At 47.7% G+C, this 19448-nt stretch overlaps 1 protein-coding gene across 5 annotated transcripts in view; it reads right to left on the bottom strand.

Annotated features, from left to right (window-relative positions):
* Positions 1-2325: 2325 nt before the first annotated feature.
* LOC138836913 (S-adenosyl-L-methionine-dependent tRNA 4-demethylwyosine synthase TYW1-like) overlaps positions 2326-19448 on the bottom strand; it is an 83326-nt gene continuing 66203 nt past the window's right edge. For all 5 annotated transcript variants that reach the window (XM_070035606.1, XM_070035604.1, XM_070035605.1 and 2 more), the window contains 3 exons: positions 17673-17783; positions 8841-9008; positions 2326-2840 (listed from right to left, as the gene is read on the bottom strand). In XM_070035606.1, the coding sequence (XP_069891707.1) occupies positions 2619-2840; positions 8841-9008; positions 17673-17783 (501 nt within the window). In that variant the 3' untranslated portion in view covers positions 2326-2618. The remainder of the gene's footprint in view (positions 2841-8840; positions 9009-17672; positions 17784-19448) is intronic.

Here is a 19448-nt window from a genome sequence, read left to right on the forward strand (position 1 = left end):
TTTCCAAGAAGAGTTGATAAAAGGACTGGAATGTTTGGTTATTGATGTCTACTGCTTTCCCATCTTCTGGCTGCTGCGCTTCCTGATGGAGAAATCAACTGCTAATTGCATCAAGATTTCATATTTTTTTTCTTTTCTTTTCAGAAGATGATTTTCAGTTTGCTGTGCAGCTTTGGTTGTTTTCCAGAATTCTAATAGTTGCTTTGCCCATATTTTCTGAAGTCATTCTGGAAACAGGTCTTCTCTCATTTAATTATTCAGTAATCATGTTTCAGTATCTTTTAAAACAACTTTCCTTTAATTGTTTTCTCTAAAATTTTTTAGCTATTCCCACCTATTTGGCTAATTTTTCATTTGGATGTTAGAGTCAATTTACTTAAGCTTCACAAAAGAATATTCCATTGGAAATTAGAAGGTTATTGTGTAAAACAAATTGCCTTAGTACAACACCATAAGCTCCCACTTTCTCCTACTCTAAACTATTTGGCAAACTTACTGATTTTCCCCTCTCCATGTAGATTCCACGGTATGCTCCCTAAGCCTGGTCCATTGCGACTGTGAATTGAGAATAATGGCCTGTTATTATTATTTTAATATCAAGCCACAAATCAGCATTTTCTGGCTTGAAAGGACAGCACTCATGTATGCACTTGAAGTGAATGTGGTCAGAAAGCTTCCTCCTTTTCAGGGCTGAGGGCTGACTGAGCCCACCCCCAACACGTCCAGGCAGGGAGGGACACTCCTGCACAGGGGGCCCTTCTAGAGTGCTCCCTGCCCATTTCTTCAGCTGACTACTTTCTGTCCTTCAAAATCTAGGGCAGGTGAACTGTTCTCTTGGTCCTGAGAGTCATTGTAATGAATAACCACTGTAATGAAGGGAATTTAGGGAACACTCACCTGCAGCCTGGGGGGAATGAGGTACAGATAGCAGAGGGACCCACAAAGCATCACCGCTGGGCCCTTAGCGTGGTGTAGGTATGTGCTGACTCCTCTCAGAGTCAGAACCCAGCTGCGGACCTGGGCTGGTGCTGAGTTTGTCACTCTGGTATCCCAGTTTCTTCCTGATTTCCCAGTCTTGTAGTTTATGAGCTTAGGGGAAATGACCAAGAGGCTCTGACTACACCAGTGGGCTCCTCCATCCACAGCTTCACAACCTGATGCCATGCTGGGGTGGGAGGTTCAGTAGGCAGTAGGCCTGACTGGAGGAAGTGGGTCACTGGGATATACCCACCTGTGAGGGGTATAGCTTGCCCCTGCTACAGTTTCCTTCTCTCCTGCCCTGCCCATCTTTCTGCTGCCTCGCTGGCTCTAGCTTCTTCCTGGGCTCTCTACTTCCTTCCCTGCTCTGCCTCCCAGCAGCCATGAGGGGGCCACTCTGCCCCTACACACTGTCCACCATGATGGTCACCCTTGTCTCAGGCCAAGTCACCATGGATTGAAACCACGAGCCCAAGAAATCCTTCCTTCTTACACGGCTTATTAATGAGGCTTGTGACTACCACAGTGAGGGAAAGAATTCCACACGGAGCAAAAAATACAATTAGGTGAGTTAGGAAGATGAAGTTAGCTACAATTTTACTTCTACTTAGAGAAAGAGGAAAATTGTATGTGAGGAATGGGGGAGGAGGAAGAAGAGGAAGAAGGAAATGGCAGCAGGCTTGACTTACCAGACGACCTGTGCCAATGCCAGTGGCTATACACCTGAGCAAGTTAAAGAGCATTTGTGTTCCAAGTCCTTATAAAAGATTACTTTATTAATTTCATTTTGGATGAAAGAATCATAAAATACTTCTGGCAACCTGGAAAAATATTCGGTGTTTTCCACAAGAGAAAATGTAAAGAACAGACATGCACAGCAGTGAAGGCTGGGAGTGGAAGATGCAGGCCTGCTGGGATCGGCGACGAGGACTCCTCCCGTGGGAGAGGCTGACCACTGGGCACTGTTACCTCGCTCTGGTCCAGCCACTGCATTACCTGCTATGGCAATCTGGGAACAGGGTTGAAACCTAGCACCCTTCCAGTGCCATGGAAATTTCACAAGAAGTTGGCAATAAGCAAAATTTGAAGTGATCAATGCAGAACTTATTTTCAGCAGATATTATCTTAAAATCCAAGAAAGGAGTAGAGCAGATGTTTTAATCAGGGCAGTTCAGTTTAAGGCTAAGCGGCTACTCCAAAGTAGCCAATAGCTCTGAGAGCCAGATGTAACAATGAACGCCTATAGTACTAGCGCAGGGGGGCTGAGGCAGGGGGATCTTGTGTCTGAGACCAACCTGGGCTACAAAAAAATACTTTTAATTTTAAAACAAAAACAAAACAAGCCAGTAGCCCAGAAAGAGAGGAGCACAATTATTTATTCCTGTGTAGCACTCTTATGAATAGCACTTTAGGAAGTCATACCAAAATATAATTAAAAAATTGTTAAATTCCAGAGATATTCTTCTCAGATATAAGAACGAGGAAGAGCTGAGCTCTGGTAGAAAGGCGTGACAGGCTGGCTGCTGTCTCTGCAGGGCAGAAGCAGTGTGACAGGTGTCCTTGGAAAGGCTGTGGGAGGGAGCCTGGAACCACCCGGGACGTCTGGCTGGTGTCCTTTGGCATCCTCAAGTCAGATAAGCTCAGCATCCAGAAACGTCCTTCGATCTGCTCTTCCTCTGATGCCGTGTGTCCCTGGGATCAAAGCCTCGCTCCTGGGCACCAAAAAGTGCCCAGAAGGGAGTCCGGGCCATGTAGTCCTTTGCACCAAAGGTCTCTGAGCCACCACTGCCTTCATACCGCTGGATGAGCTCCTGGAAGCGTCGGTAATCAATCCATGTCCACCATTCCCCATCAATCTTAAACTGGAAGAAAGTGCTCGGTCAGAAGCAAAGCTACCCACAGGGAAAAACATCAAATAAATACAGAAAAACTGCAGAGGAGACTGATTTTTTTTTTCTATCATATCATATAAACAGAAATCCATGTTCAAAATAAGCTTCCTGTGAAGCCAAGACACAGTGCAGTAAAGAAAGCTTCTTTCCCTGGACTATGCCCCATGGTGGGTAGGGGCCATAGACAGGGGCGCCCCACAGTGGGCCTCTTCCTAGATAGGAGCCACCTGGGGCAGGTGGGGGTGGGGTGCCCTGCAGAGGGACTCCTCCTGGATGAGAGCCATCCCGGGGCAGGCGGGGGGCCTGGAGCAGTGGGCCGCAGGACATTCAATGCTCATAGCCCATTCTGTGTCCCCAGGGCTGCATTAGGGCCACTAGCAAAAGGCTTTTTATTACTGAGCTTGCTTGAGTTATTAGTAAATGTTTATCGATGGCTTCCAATACGAAGTGCAACTAGATGACTCAAACTAGCTCCACAGTCTGGTATGTACACAGTACCTCATTAGGAGAAAGCCTGTTAAGAATTTCAATTTGAAAAATGGGAATAATCTAATTTGTGCTCTCTTAAATGAATTGCTTCCCAAAAGCCTTCATCTTCTCTCCCAAGCCTGATAGCAGAGGAAACCGCAAAGGTGCAATGCCTATGTGTCTCTTCATATTTACATAAAATAATATGTACATTGAAATGAACTCCAAGATACGGAACCAAGAGATCTTCTTTTTTTAATTTTTTGATGATTCTGTCTTCTTTTCCCTAGGTATGGTGTATTCAAGTGTGTCAGGAGGATTGGGGGGAAGGTACAGAACTCGAGGGAAAAAGGGTAAAAAATCTGGATGCAGCAGTGGAGCTCAATGGACACTGATGGAAGTGACCTCTACAACTCGTGGGTAGAGACAGGATGGAGGGAGGAACAGAAGACACTGTACAAAAGGAAATGTACTCATTACCTGACTCATGTAATCATAATCCTCTGTACATCGCCTCTATAGTAACAATAAAGTAACTTTTTTAAAAAGACCCACAGCTACGTGTTCTGACCCCTGTGGAGGAAACTACTATGGTGCAGGCTTAGACCTGCTCCAGGGTGATCAGCTCCCCGGCCACTCAGAACCGTACCTGGCAGCCCATCCACCACCAGCGCCTGCGCAGCCAGGTGATCTCTCCGGGTCACAGCCTCATAGCAAGCACTTCAGCTTCTGTGGCCTTTACAGGCTGCCTGGGGCAATGCTCCAGGAGGCAGAGATGCCACCACATGGAACAGGAGGTCTGCATGTGGCTTCTGGGGTGGTCCCTGTCTTTCAACCACAACCTCCTTCCTCCCAGGGTCTCTATCCTTGCTCTGGGGCGAATCCCTTTAGACAAAGCTGGGCCACAGCAGCTCTGTGCTGAGCCTGCGCCACCTCTGCTCATGGTCAGGATTTGGTGCTGTCCTCCTGTGAGCCCCCCCCCCCCACTTTGCCATTGCTTAATTGCCTAGACCGCATGGGGCAGCCGTTCCTCACTCTCTAACCTTCCATCCTCCACAGGATGGAAACTCTCCAGACTCCCAGGACAAGTGGGTGCTGCTGCTGGCTTTGCTCACAGAGCAGAATGGACTGCTTCCTGAAGCACTCCCAGGCGCCAGTCTCCTGGTGTGGTAACGCCCAGCCAGTACCGGCACTTCAGAACTGCTCTTAGAAGAGCAGCACAGCCGGGCGCTGGTGGCTCACGCCTGTAATCCTAGCTACTCAGGAGGCTGAGATCTGAGGATCGCGGTTCAAAGCCAGCCCGGGCAGGAGAGACCATGAGACTCCTATCTCCAATAAACCACCAGAAAACCGGAAGTGGCGCTATAGCTCAAGTGGTGGAGCGCTCGCCTTGAGCTGAAGAGCTGAGGGACAGCGCCCAAGCCCAGAGTTCAAGCCCCACGACCGACAAAAAAAAAAAAAAAAAAAAAAAAGAAGAGCAGCACAGAAGGTCCTGGGGTTCACGCTGTCCCACTCTTTGAGTGGGGTGGACATTTAAGAGCTCATGCAACTTGAACATACTGCTTTTGTTTGAGGCAGGTATTTCCCTGTGGCTACGCAGGTGACTGAGGTCAGGGATGGCATCTGTTACAGCCTCCTTCTCTCATCATGGAGGGGCAGCAATGGGCATGGCCCCATCTCGGGGTCTGGCAAGGATCTGGGAGTGCAGGGAAAGGCAGTGTTTGGCAGCTGCCCCCAGACTCGGCCCCCAGGAGTCGTCTTGGCCCTGCTTCCCCCTATCACTGGCCTCTCTCTTTTGGGGTTGAATCTCCAGGTATGGGAAGTCTGATCCTCCGTACCCAGGCCCTGTTCACCAACTCCCTTAAGCTACAATCATGCCAGCCATGGCCAGCCCAAGGGGCACAAAGGGTGAGGAGCAAGTGACTAATGTTTTCGAGGTAACCAAGGCTTGCAGTGAACAACATACTTCACTGTTCATTCTAGCATACACACATGCAACAGTACTGAATGGACACCGTTTATAAAGCCCAGCTGAGTGAAACCCAGAAAACTGAATTTCTTAACCCCACAGACACTGGAGGACCTCACGCTGATGCTGAAGCTCTGCCCTGGATCAAGGTGAAGAAACAAGATGTATGGAGATTACCATGGTCATTAAAACTGGACAGGTCAGCACTGAGCCCCCAAGTGGCTGTGATGTAGAATGCACACACAGTCAGCCCCGGTGGCAGGGCACAGTTCTACCACCAGAACGGCCAACCACAGAACAGCGCTTCTCTTGGCTTCTTGAAGACAGGATGTGGCCCACTGGGATACAGTGAGGGCCCTCCTGATGTGCAAGTCGGCCAAGCCTGCCTGCCATGTCTGCATGGTGTCTGCTTCCTATGCTAGTCAGCTCCTCCGGTATCTTCTTATCAGGACATTGTCCTGTTGGGCCAGAGCCCACCCTCAGGTCCTCCTTTAGCTGTAATGTCTCCTGACAAGTCCCATCTCTAAGTACATCTGACTTAGGGGTTAGAACGGTGACGTAGGAATTTGGGGATACCATCCGACCCCCAAGACAAAACTGAATTGACACAAGCCATGCAAGATGTGAGAATGAAGATACTGAAGGAAAACGGAATAGGTAGCTCAGGAAAAGTCAACTGTCTCCTGCAAAAGGCAAAGGCTGAAAGGGCAAAATCTGTATGACTGACACACAAACCATGTTGAAATTAAACCCAGACCACAAAATGAAACTCACAGCTAAGTGCTCTGAGACACGAGGTCCTCCTGCTCCAAGGGCTCCTCAAAGCCAGCCACACAAGAAGTAAATGTACGCACAACCACAAATAAGCTCAAAAGGTCACAGGTGATCCCCCCCCCCAACACACACTGCATCAGGGTGGGGCCCAGCCTGGATGGACGGAGCTGGCAGGCTGGCCAGACACCCAGGTTGAGATCTGTGGAGTGGAAGTGCTGTGGGAGGGCACCTGGGAAAGACGCAGTACACAGAACAATGACAGAGGTGTTCTGCCCTACTACAAGTGGCTGATAAATTCTATCAAAGACAACAGATTACTTTGATTTCCTGAAATGGTCATTTAAAAAGACATACACTTACAGAAACTAGATCAGGAGACAGGCATTTTCTACCTGGATTGTCTCCCGCTGAGGAGTGAGGTGGAGAGAGGATTCCAGCTTCACTAACCTTTGTACTCGCCTTAGGAGACAGGAAACTACACCCAGCAGGTGGACAAGTGGTATGTTCTCGCTGAATTTAAACACGTCCCAGCGGCAGGATGCAGCAACTCCCAGGTGCTGTGCTAGGGGCTGATGGCAACGCTAACTTGAGAATTCCCCTAATGCCATCTCCAGACACAGTCTGGAAAGATGGTAGAGTAGGAAGCAGGGTAATACTCTCCGACCAGACAAAACCAAGGAGCACAGTGTGTCCTGGAACTCAGGTCTTCGGAGGGTGAGCCCTGGACTTCAGAAGTAGGCTGGCCACACCTGCAGGGGATTTACTCACCTGGCTGTCTGGCCTTCCCACCCTCCCTAGAGCTCAGCCCTGGGGCTGGGAGTGTGGGATGGGTTTGGGGTGGGTGTTCAGAGCCCTTCCCCCCACCCCCTCAGCCTGGGTTCTAGGGCCCATGATTCCTTTGTTTCTGCAATGGGGTTTCCCTGCTATATCACAAACCGCTTCCCTTAAACTCTACAGTAGCTGTCTATAACCTTGCTCAGCCCCCCTCCCTCCCTTTGCCCCCCCCCATTCCCACCTTCCCAGCAGGGTCCTGTGTCTGCCCCCCTCCCCCCACTCCCTGCCGCTGTACGAGCTCCCCAGGGCCCAGCATTTCTGCAGCTCCTGGTCCTGGGTCTGTACTGGCTGCGGTCCAGTCAGGGAGCAAGTCCTTCCTCAGTGAAGCATCTGCAACAGCCACCTTGCCCAGCATACCCCCGCCTCTCTGTACCCCGCCCTTCACAGCTAGGCTAAAACATCTAGACACGTGCCCTCTTTAGATGTGGTCTTTCTCTCTGCAGAGTCTGCTTGAGTCCTTAGTGTTGAGCACAGCCCTGTAGGCACACACGGGGATCCGTGAGCATCACAGGAAACAAGAAAGCCCTGCCTCCACTCTCCTCTATCCTTCCTTGAGAGCAGTGACCTTGGCAAGGTCATGTGTGCTCACGTTAACGTTCAGTCTCCGATCCTTTCCTGTCCTCTGGACCTCTGTGAGACCAGAACTCACTCTCTCAACGGTGATCACATGCAAATATGTAGTCTGTGGTCAGCGAGGCCTGACCTCACACTTCACACCCAAGTTCTAATAGCATACCAACACATAACATATACCATCTAACCACAGTAAGCTCAAGGCCTGACCTCACTAGTCTACATCAGTGAGTATACCCCAGAAGTGGCACTATGTGTTTGTAAACAGGACACAATCATCACCACAAATGTTCAAACGTGAATTTTACTTCTTAGTGACCAAGCTAACAAGAAATTGATTTTCTTTTGTTAGGAATTTTTTACTTAAAAACATACCAGAATGGACTGGGAAGGTGGCTCAGTGGTAGAGCGCTCGCCTTGTATGCCCGAGGCCCTGGGTTCGATTCCTCAGCACCACATAAGCAAAAAGAAAAAAGCCGGAAGTGGCGCTGTGGCTCAAGTGGTAGAGCGCTAGCCTTGAGCTGAAGAGCTGAGGGACCAGTGCCCAGGCCCAGAGTTCAGGCCCCACGGCCAGACCCAAAAAAAACCCAAAAACCAAAAAACAAAACACACACACACACCAGAAGAGTTCTCAGCTTGCCTAATAAACAAGCTACAGAAGAAGAGCAGAAATAGTGTCAGGAACTGGACTCTCAAACTGAATCTTCCAGATGACAAAACTCGGCTATTTGATAAACACTTCAGAATGTCTCCTGACAGCTAGAGGCTCCGATGGGGGCTGACTATTTTTGTTCCTCCTGTCATTCCAGGAAGGACTAGAGGTTACTACAAGGTTTTCTTTTCTAAGCATGCACCTTTCTAAAAATTACAACTAGAAGGCACTTTGGGATGTCTAGATGAGGCTAAAGAAAAGAGCAATTCCAGAAGTGGTGCTGTGGCTCAAAGTGGTAGAGCACTAGCCTTGAGTGAAAATGCTCAGGAACAGAGAGGGGACCCAAGAGAGAGAATTGAGGGCCTTGTTTCTCTTGGGAATATAGCACGTGGTGAGGGGAGGAGGGGTAAGGTAGGAAGGGGAGGAGAGCAGAAGGAAAGCACTCTCACCTTCCAGTGTGCAATCAGGAGGCAGCTGGGGTGCTCAGGCAGGGAGGAGGGAGCAAGGAGGAGCTGGGAGGGGAGGGGAAGGGAGTGGAGGGGTACAGGAGGACAGCAGCCTCACCTTCTAATGTGTGACCAGAAGGCAGCTGGAATGCTTGTGCAAGGAGGAGGTGTCAAGGGGAGCAGGGAGGGACTGGGAGGGGAGGAGAGGGGAGGAAGGAGAGACAGGGAGGGGAGCAGGAGGATGGTGGCCTCACCTTCCTGTGTGCTATCAGCAGGCAGTTGGAGTGCTCGTGCTCACAGGCGAGTTCGTAGTCGGGGATCAGCTCCACCAGCTCCTGGACAAAGCGCACCACTTCCTCGTGCCAGGGCACATTGGCCATGGTGAGGCTGCTGGCCGAGCTCTCTCCACAGTAGGTGACACCCTGTTAGAACATCACAGCAGGCAGGTGGTTAGAGACGTCACTAGAGTGGCAGAGTCCAACTTCCAGAGCCAGAAGGGCTTCTAGAGCCATTGGAGGCGACGGCACCTGCCCGGTGCAGCAGGAAGCTATGCTACTTGGAGATGAAGACACACAGGACCGGCCAGGATTCTTGTCACTTGGCCATGCTCTGCAGTGACCGGGCACTGTGGAGAACTGTGTTTAGTCAGCTGCACTTCCTACCATTTAGGAGATGGACTCTGAAGACCCACTGTTCCCTCCTGGTCTTAGAAAGCACCCACAGAATTTCTGGAAGATATAAATTGGCTTCTAAGTCTTGAACTCTACTTGAAAAACCAGACATACATAACCCAAGTTTCATAACTCAGTGCCCCACCTGGTCAATCATGTAGTGACAATGATTCTGAAAATAGGTGATATCTGAACCGTGAGCTTTTCACATTTCCCCAAATCAAACTCTGCCCCTTCCTCCTTCCCCCCTCCCCCGCCATCCTAGAGACTCAACTCAAGGCCTCAACCTGGCTACCATTCGCCTTGTGCCCCAGCCCTTTTCTCCTGGTGGCTCCAATCTCTGCCTCCCAAGGACTACCATGAGGCTGTGGCTCCCAAGCGGGCAGCCGCTGAGGTGCAATGCTGCACACACTTCCTCACACAGACATGTGCGCAGAGACAGCACAAAGACTAGAAGAGGCAGAATGGAATTTTAAAAAGCAGCTCACTCTCCAGTGAGCCTGCAGGGACGTGCCCTGCAGATGGCCCAGCTGGGATTTGGCTGGAGACTGGGAGGAGCTGTGTAGAATGTCCTGCCCCAGATGGCTGCTCAGAAAGATGACTGGTACCCAAGGCTGAATACAAATGACCCACAACCCAAATGAATTAGGCCCCACAAGAAAATCTTTTCAGTCTGTGTACAGACTCACAGAACTCAGGAAATCAGTTATGAGTCTGGGAAGAGTATACTAATAATAACAACAACAGAGAAAGTATGGTTGAGCTGGGCACAGTGGCTCAATACACAGAGATCAGGAGAATCACAGACCAAGGCCAGCCAGGCAAAAAGTTCACAAGATTTCCCCACTGCCCCAATGTCAACCAATGTAAAATGGGGTAAGGTGGTATTTCAGCTGCCTAGAAAGTATGCATAAGCCATATGGGGCATAAAAATAAGACTCTATTAAATAACTAAAGTAACCAGGCACCAGTGGCTCACACCTGTAATCCTAGCTACTCAGGAGGCTAAGAGCTGAGGATTGTGGCTTGAAGCCAGGCCAGGTAGGAAATTCTAAGACTCTTCTCTCCAATAGACTGTCCCCCAAAAAACTGCAAGTGGGACTGTGGCTCAAGTGGTAGAGCATTAGCCTTGAGCAAAAAAGCTCAGAGACAGTGGCCAGGCCCTGGGTTCAAGACCCACAACTGACAAAAAAAAAAAAGAAAGAAAGAAAGAAAGTATTGCTAAAAAACTGCTGAAATTTACCTAAATGCATAAAAAACAGGAAATGGGGCTGGGAAGGTGGCTCAGTGGTAGAGTGCTTTCTTCGCATGCATGAGGCCCTGAGTTTGATTCCTCAGCACCACATACACAGTAAAAGCAGGAAGTGGCACTGTGGTTCATGTGGTGGAGCACTAGTCTTCAGCTGAAGAGCTGAGGGACAGTGCCCAGGCCCAGAGTTCAAGCCCCAGGACAAAAAACAAAACAAAACAAAAAAAACAGGAAATGATTTATTGATAAGGTCATGGAATACACTTAATTTCAATTTAAAATTGCTTATGAATAATGGTAGTAAAATCGTATGGGTAGTAGCTAATTCAGAGGGACTATTTATTTATTTATCTATTTATTTTTGGTTGGTCATGGGGCCTGAACTCTGGGCCTGGGCGCTGTCCCTCAGCTCTTCAGCTCAAGGTTAGCACTCTACCACTAGAGCCACAGCGCCACTTCCAGCTTTTTCTGCTTATGTGGTACTGAGGAATCGAACCCAGCCTCAGGCTTGCCAGGCAAGCACTCTACCACTGAGCCACCTTCCCAGCAGGGACTTACTATTTAAAAAGTTTGCTAAAGCATGGAGATTTCAGATAAGCTCTTATATTCATGACAACAGCTTCTGAAAACATTTTGCTATTTTATTATCTGGCAATGAGAAATGGTGAACTTGAAAGGAAACCAGGTCTAGCAAAGGAATGAGGGAATGCCACAGGCCACCGCCTTCACCTCTGCTGCTCCTCAGGGCCCCATAGGAGCGCTCCTTGAGTCAGCCAGGAATGTGGGCAACAGGACTGGAACCTCTGGGACAAGCAGAGCTGGGCCTCCATGACAGGAGTGGAGGTCACCCCCATGACCCCACACCTTGCTGTCCGCAGATCCCTCTGCTCAGCCATTCCTGAGAAAGCAGAACAGACTCTGAATTATCTAGAAACATGGACTGGATGCTGCCTGCCCCTCCTCAGCCACCCCATCTACTCACTACCAGCCGCCGTGTCTTCCCCCAGCAACCTGAAGAAACCCATGATAGGTAAATGCACTGATAGGCAAAACCACGGTGTGGAATCACTGGCTGAGGAGGGGCATCTCCATGTGGTCAAGTGCTACTCTGGGAGCTGGGAGCCAGAGGGAAGTTTGATCTGGGGTCTCCATCTAGGGGAAGAGCAGTATCTGGGCACTTTGACTTTGATATTCCACTTTAACTGAATGGATGCCAAAAGACTGCTGTAACTTTTTTTGCCCCAAGTTTAATGACTAAAGAAATACTGGCTTTGGTAACATACTCAAACGTGTCTTTACCCTAAAAGTGTCCACAGCTCCCCTCAATTCAGCCCGGCCTGGCCACGAGGCCTTCACCTTCCTTCATAACTGTCTCACAAGGGACTGGAGGCCGCTTGGGAGCCCTTACCCTGTGCACATGCGCAAATGTCTTAAGAGCTGAACCACCCTAAGCCCGGTACTGGGGCTGGTTCCCCACTGACCTCAGTCTCTTCATCACCTATGTGGAAGTTATCAGAAAGTGGGTGTGAGGGTGGGCCTGAGCTCAGCTCCTGGCAAGCAGGACTGCGCCTGGGTGCTCTCTGTGCCCCTACCCAGCTAAACTACATGAGCAAGGATCAGTTGATGTGTTCTATACAGCCAGTGCCAGAACTCTTCAGGATTCTCCCTCTCTTTCAGGGTTATGGCTCCACTGTTAACACGATCAGGCGCCTCCCCTGCCTCTGTGAAGGCTGACATTGAGGACCATAGTTCAAAGACAGCCCTGGCAGGAAAGTCCATGAGACTGGAAGTGGTGCTATGGCTCAGAGCAGTAGAGTACTAGCCCTGAGCAGCAAAGCTCAGGGACAGCACCCAGCAGTGCTTAGGCAGCTGAGATGCCAGGCACATACCACCTCACCCCACTTTCCATTGGCTGACATTGGGACAATGGGGAGATCATGTGAACTTTTTGCTTGGCTAGCCTTCGCTTGTGAGTCTCCTCATCTCTGCATATTGAGCCACTGTGCCCAGTTCAGCCATACTTTCTATGTTATTATTATTTCAAGCTCTTGCAGCTCCCATGGTGCAATGCTAGGCGGAGCACACCAAGCAGGACTTCTGGCACAAATAGATTTGCTGCTAGAGTTTGCAATGAAGCAGGCATTTGTTTCATAAATAAGCAAGCAAATAATGACAGTTCAGAGTCTCAGACCAACAAATAAAGACCTGCTTACATCTAATTGAGCTAAAATGCATGTTAATTTACAATAAAAAGACAAATACTTCACAAGACTAGCAATGAAAGAACAGAGGAAATCAGCATAATAAAAGAATAGCTTCTATTGATGTATTTTAAATAAAGGTGCCTAATGAAATGTAACTAATCGTTACTAGATCAGGTACCAGGGATACTGCAGGATCCCCTGCCCCTGGAGAAGATGTATCCTTTCGTTTTAGACTGAACACACCTGGGCCCTGGGCAGCCTGGTCCAATATGCCATGCTCAGCGCACTCGAGCATGGGCCCTACACACACACACACACACACACACACACACACACACACACACACACACACACTTCTCCACAGTGCGCACACGCGCACCACACACACACACACACACACACACACACACACACACACACACACACACACACACACACACACACACAGAGTCTTCTCCACAGCACACTTGAGCGTGGGCCCTACATATGCTTACCAGCCTGGTCCAATATGCCATGCCCATGCCAGCATGAGGATCATGCCTGTCTGGGAGAGAAGACGCAAGGGCTGTGGCTAGCCACCATACCAGTCCAGCATGTGCACGCTCTACCTACCCTTCTCTCGTTTCTTTTCTAACTCTTCTTCTTCAGAAACCAGGTCTCATTATATAGTGCAGGCTAGCCTTGAACTCACAATCCTGCCTCTGCCTGCCAGGTACTGCCTATCTCCCTCCTTACCCAAGGATGTTACAGCCACAAAGTACCCTGTGTGTTTGCTAATCTGCACACAATTTGGTATAATACCATGTATGTTTTCTATTTTCAAGTCCTAGAATTACATTTCTTACTTTCTTTCTTTTTTTTTTGGTCAGTCATGGGGCTTGAACTCTGAGCTTGAGCGCTGTCCCTCAGCTCTTTAGCTCAAGGCTAGCACTCTACCACTTGAGCCACAGTACCACTTCCTGTATTTATTACTTTTGATGACCCTGGCCTGTAAACTTGGGCCCTAGGCCTGCTCGGTGGGTATATGACCAGGTGGTCAGTCCTTTAGTCCTTTGCTTTCATAGTTTTTAGACAGGGTCTCTTGTTTATGCCTAAGCTGGCCTGGATCTTGACCCTCCAGTTCTTCCTGCAGAGCTGAAATGACAGATATCCTCCACTATGTCCATCTTTTATTAACTGAGATGGGAAAGGAAATGAGGAGGGTGGGAGAGAAGAAAGCGAAGGAAGGAGGGAGATATAAAGTGACCAAGTCATCAGCCAAGCTGCTTTATAATAATAGAGGTTTTACTGCACCATAATTTGAGGCAGCATACTTTAATAGCTAAATCGTAAATTAAAGCACCACTGATTGCTAATGTTGGCACAGTTTTAAGCCAGGAAGTATATTTTCAGATACAATTTGTATCTTTGCATCATTAAAGCTCTGGCCAAGAGTCACTTTTTGAAATTAAGAACAATTTCAAAAGAAAACATGAATAAAATATACACAGTCAGGGAGCAACATCTCATTTGCGCCCTCTGCCCCTCCAGAGTAGAGAAATAGAGAAAGCTGAATTTATAAACAGGTGAACATCTGCATCGCCCCCTCATGCACACAGAACATTCACTTTAAAAACACATGCTTCGAAAGTAGGGTCAGCTTTAAGAGACAGGAAATTTTCCTGCCACTTTCTCTTATTTTGTGGGCACTTCGTTTTCAACAGAAGTCATGTGCCTCTTAGCTGAGTGTGGTGGTGCACACCTGAAACCCTCACTACTCAAGAGGCCAAGACAGGAGAACTACAAGTTTAAATCCAATGAAAAGGCTTCATTTTCACAGTGAGACTTTGTCTCAATAAACAAACAAGAACAATAACAACAAAAAAGTCATTTGTGGGCCAGGCACTGGTGGCTCCTGCCTGTAATTCTACCTACTCAGGAGGTTGAGTTTAAAGCCAGCTCTGATAGGAAACTCCGTGAAACGAGAAGTGGTGCTGTGGTTCAAAGTGGTAGAGCACTAGCCTCGAGCAGCAAAGCTCAGGGACAGCGCCCAGGCCCCTGAATTCAAGCCCCATAACTGATGACAAAAACAAAACAAAACAAACAACAACAAAAAAAAAACAACAACAACAAAAGTCATTTGCCTCCTAAGCCTCCACAGGCTTAACTATCATTTCATGCTGATGAATACTACATCATGACTCCATGGCCTGTTCAAACCTATCCATGGTACTTAAAAGATGTCTGTTTTAACAGAGCCAACAGGAAATTCACAGTGTTCTCCCCTAACTTGCCTCCTGGCTTTCTCTACCTTGGTAAACTGCCTCAGCTTCATGCCACTGTCCAAGCCAAAACCCAGGTGGTATTCTTTCTTGTTCTTTGGTCAGTTCAGGAAATTGAACTCAGGGTCTAATATTACTCTACCACTTGAGCCATGCCTCCAACCCTTTTGCTTTAGTTTGTCATTCTACAGGGCCTTGTGCTGTTGCCTGGGGCTGGCCTCACAGTGATCCACTACCAATACCTTGGTAACTTTTTGCCTGGGCTAGACTCAAATGACAATCCTCCCACTTCTACCACTCAGGTAGCTAGGATGACAGGAGTGCATCAATGTGCCCTCAGGTATTATTCATGATCTCTATTTTCTCACTCAGTGCATGTAGTTGTAAATTTTATAGGCTCTACTAACAAGAAATATGTTAAAGGCACCCACTGCTCTCCAGCTGCATTACAAGTGAGCTCCTCAATCATCACAGATTTTGCTAGGACTGAGCAATAACTTCAAAACTGGTCTACAAACTTCTGTCACTACCCTCCAAAGTCCACTCGTGGCCCAGGAGTGAGCAATCTTTAAAAATCATTAACTAGGCTGTATCAGTGCCCAGCTTCTATTCTCAAGGAGTAATACCCTAGTGCACCTCATATTTAAAAAGCTTAAATTTAAGTTCAAGTCCAATTCCCCACCTTTCCTCAAAGTGCTTCATCAATCTGTCCCAGAGCTCCTGATCCACCCTACGTGCAGTAACCCTAAGGGTGCTGCCTGTGCTGTCCTGCTTCCTGCCACAATGCCACCACTCTACTAAGCTTTGCCTACTGTCTTGCTTCTAGTACCAGGCATCAGGCTTCCTAAAAAAGCCATCCTCTCAGAAGAGCCTTCCTGAAACAGGAAGCCATAAACACTAGCAAAACAGCATACATATTCACTCTTCACCCAGAAATCCACCTAGTGGGATCCATCCCTAAGAACACTGCCAAAATATACCTGGAATAAGCAGTGAATGAACACCAGGCAGGATCACCAGGGTGATGTTTTCTAGACACACACTCTGTCTAAGTGTGATCAGTCTTCTGTTAGAGTGTATTAGCTGTACAACATAGTGGGTTTCACTATACTATATGGTCACTGCTCCTTTCATGTGTTTTGTGTCCTAACTGTACAACACAGTAGGCTTCACTATGGCATTTTTGTAGATGCACATCAAGCACTTGGATCATGTTAACCCCCATCCTCACCACCCCATGGCCCTCTTTGGCCTCCTCCCCACCTTCCCCCATCCCCAACCCCCCCGCCCAACTATTCCTTGTCCTCTTCCCAAATAGTTCCCTTCTAATTTCATGTCTCTTCTTAGTCTAGATTCTGTATTTGAAAAAAAAAAAAGTAATCTATAATACTGTGAATATGTGAAATTTATGTAATTACCTAATCTCAATTAAAAAAAAAAGTGTCATCTGTCTTTCTGGATCTGGCTGACTTTGCTTAACACAATGATCTTCAGTTCCATCCATTTCTTTTCAAATGACATACTGTTCTTTATGTCTGAATAATATTCCTTTGCATATAAACATCACATTGTATAACAGGACTATGTGGAAGTTTATAGTTTTACAAGGAAGCGCCATACAAATTGCCATGATAGCTGCATTAGTTGAATTCCCCACCAATAGTATAGAAATTGGCCTCTTGATCTAAGTACAAGTCCACAGGATATGCTGGGGGAAATCCATTTTCTGTGTGTATATGTGTGTATATTTAAAATGTACATATATGTGTGTGTATATATATTTAATATACAAATGTAAGAAAGAGAAAAGGCACAAGAGAGTGCTGAGGAAGAAACTTAAGACATGGGAATTGGAAGCTCCTATGGTCTTAGCCTGTAATCCTCGCTAGTGAGGAGGCTGAGATCTGAGCATCAAGTTACGGAGACCGCCCAGGCAGATAAATCTGTGAGACTCTGATTTCCAATTAAGCAGCAAAAAGCCAGAACTGGAGGTGTAAACCTTGAGTGGAAAAACAAAACAAGAACAAGAAGCCCTGAGCTCAAGCCCTAGCACCAGCACCAAAAAAAAAGGAAGCAAAGGATAGGAAGATAGGAAAAAGGAGAAGGGAGGAAAATAAAGTCTGGGGCTGACAATATAGAACACTTGCTTAGCATGCACAAAGCCCTGAGGCTCAATCTCCAGCAAAAATAAAACTTTAATTTAAGAAGAAATTATCCTTAAAATCTGAAGCCTCAGTGTTCCAATTATTTAAAATGTTTAAGTGCAAGCCTGGCACAGATCTCAGATCTGAGAGAATGAGACAATGTTGGGAGTCTGGGATGAGAGTAGAGAAAATGGGCTGGGTACAGGTGCAATGACTCTCAGAGGTGCTAGTGTTAAGGTGGGTGATGGGTGCCTGGGATCAGCAGATGCCCATCTACTTCTGAAATGATATTTCACATTTTCCATAGTAAATGTTTATTAAAAGCGAGACAAATCCTCACCAAAACACTTACTTCCCAGCTCACTGTCCCTATGTAGAATGACTCATTCTGTGTCATCTTGGCCTCACTAAATGCAAGCTCTCGCAGACAAGTTTAGTCTTCCCTACGGCAGTTCTCCCAGCAACATACTGGGTGCGGCCAGCTCCCAGTGAATACTGCTGGAGGGGTGAGGAAGCCAAGGGCCTCAGCAGCATGAGGGCAAAGAGCCTGGACCTACCTTCACCTCGATGAAGTCGGGGTTCCCCAGGGACACAAGCCTGGCATAAGCCTGGAGCTCATCCACATTCCAAGACTTGACCAGCGTCAGTCTGTAGACAGTGCGTTGCTCCTACAAGAAAGGAAAAGCCAGCTTTGTTTTAGATGGAGTGGAAGTCGCCGATTTACTCGTGAGATTCTCAAACTCTCAGTCCCCAGGGAAGGAGGTCAGGCGAGAGCTGGCACGGCCTGAGGTGATGTTCCGGGAGAGCCCCACATACCCTCATGAGGGGCAGCAGATTTGGGAATGGGCTATTTTCCTCCCTCACAATGTCTAACCCTACGTGGTTCTGACCTACATAATTCATGACACATCTGCACTGAACTTGATTTAGTAAGAAACAGCAAACTGATAGAACAGTCTCCAGCTGTGAGAATTAATTTAAAACCCTTAGGTTTCCAGATGACCAAACTGTTAATGTACGGCATATATTGTTGGCAGAAAAGGCACATTTATGGACTGTCCATGTCACCACTTGTTTACCTCAGAAGCAAAAAAAAGGCAGTTAGACAACAATCATCAAAGCCTGATTCTTCAGCTCCCTTCTAGCAGCAAGCACACCAGACGCCGCAAAATTCTCAGAACCACATGGCTGAAATTCCAGGCTCCCAGAGGCGGGACCTGCAGCTTGCTTAAGATCCACAGGTCAGGTACTGGTGGCTCCCGCCTATAATCCTGAATACTCAGGAGGCTGAGATCTGAGGATTGTAGTTTGAAGCCAGCCTGGGCTCAAAAGTAGTAGAGCTGTGAGCACAAAAACTCAGCGACAGCACTTAAGCTCTGAGTTCAAACCCAGTGATAAAAAAAAGAAAAGAAAAGAAAAGAAAAAAGAAAAGAACACCCACAGAACACAGCCAAAGGTATGTTCGTGATGGTGTGAGGCAAGCCCTCAGGTGATCCCCACCAACCATGCCATGCCAGGGAACAGGGCTCCAAACAACCAAGACAAAGTGAGGTGAGAGTTTGGGAAGGAAAGGACCCAGGCCTGTGCTTTCTTCTGTATCAAATAAGGGAGAAGAAACAGTAGCATATCCCCATGGGAACAAAGCTTAGCTTCCCAACACCATATCCAGAACCAGCTGTGGTAGAGTTTAGAAAATCACAGTGAGCCTTTCCCACTTTCTTCATGGTTGACACCAGGTCCCGTGTGAGCACATCCACTCACTCTCTTCTCTTTCACGGCCAGTGCTTCTTTCTTGTGTCTTCTTAAAGACTCCACGTATCAGGAAGGTGCAGATGATGTTGTTTTCTCTTCTAGACACTTTATCATTTTGCCCTCCATGTTTGTATCTAAACTCCACCACAGCTGGTTCTGGATATGGTGTTAGGAAGCTAAGCTTCATTCCCACAGGGATATGCTGCAGTACTCAAGTAACATTGAAGTCACTGTGAATTCGTTCTAAGAAGTCTACTGTCCATTTGTCTATCCATGTCCCCAGAACACTGTTGCTCTGTGTTAAGAAGTATCCAGTAGAAATGGCGGTGCCCAACCTGGGCATGTGTCTGTGCTTCTTTAAGGGAGCAAGAAGCAGACGATCACTAAGGGGTGAGCTATCTGGGTGAGTTTAGGCATGTATCTGCATGTTTGTAAAATCAGGAGAGAAATACTGTCTGTACTCTCATAGCACTGTCATGAAATTAAAGTTAGCTAAACCAAGGATTCTGGGACTGACACACAGCAAACCATGGACAGCATTTGACTGAATGACTAGTACCATGGACAGTGGGGGTGGGGGT

This window comes from Dipodomys merriami, unplaced genomic scaffold (assembly GCF_024711535.1).
Source record: "Dipodomys merriami isolate MVZ:Mamm:240054 unplaced genomic scaffold, mDipMer1.0.p SCAF_26, whole genome shotgun sequence".
NCBI classification, from domain to species: domain Eukaryota; kingdom Metazoa; phylum Chordata; class Mammalia; order Rodentia; family Heteromyidae; genus Dipodomys; species Dipodomys merriami.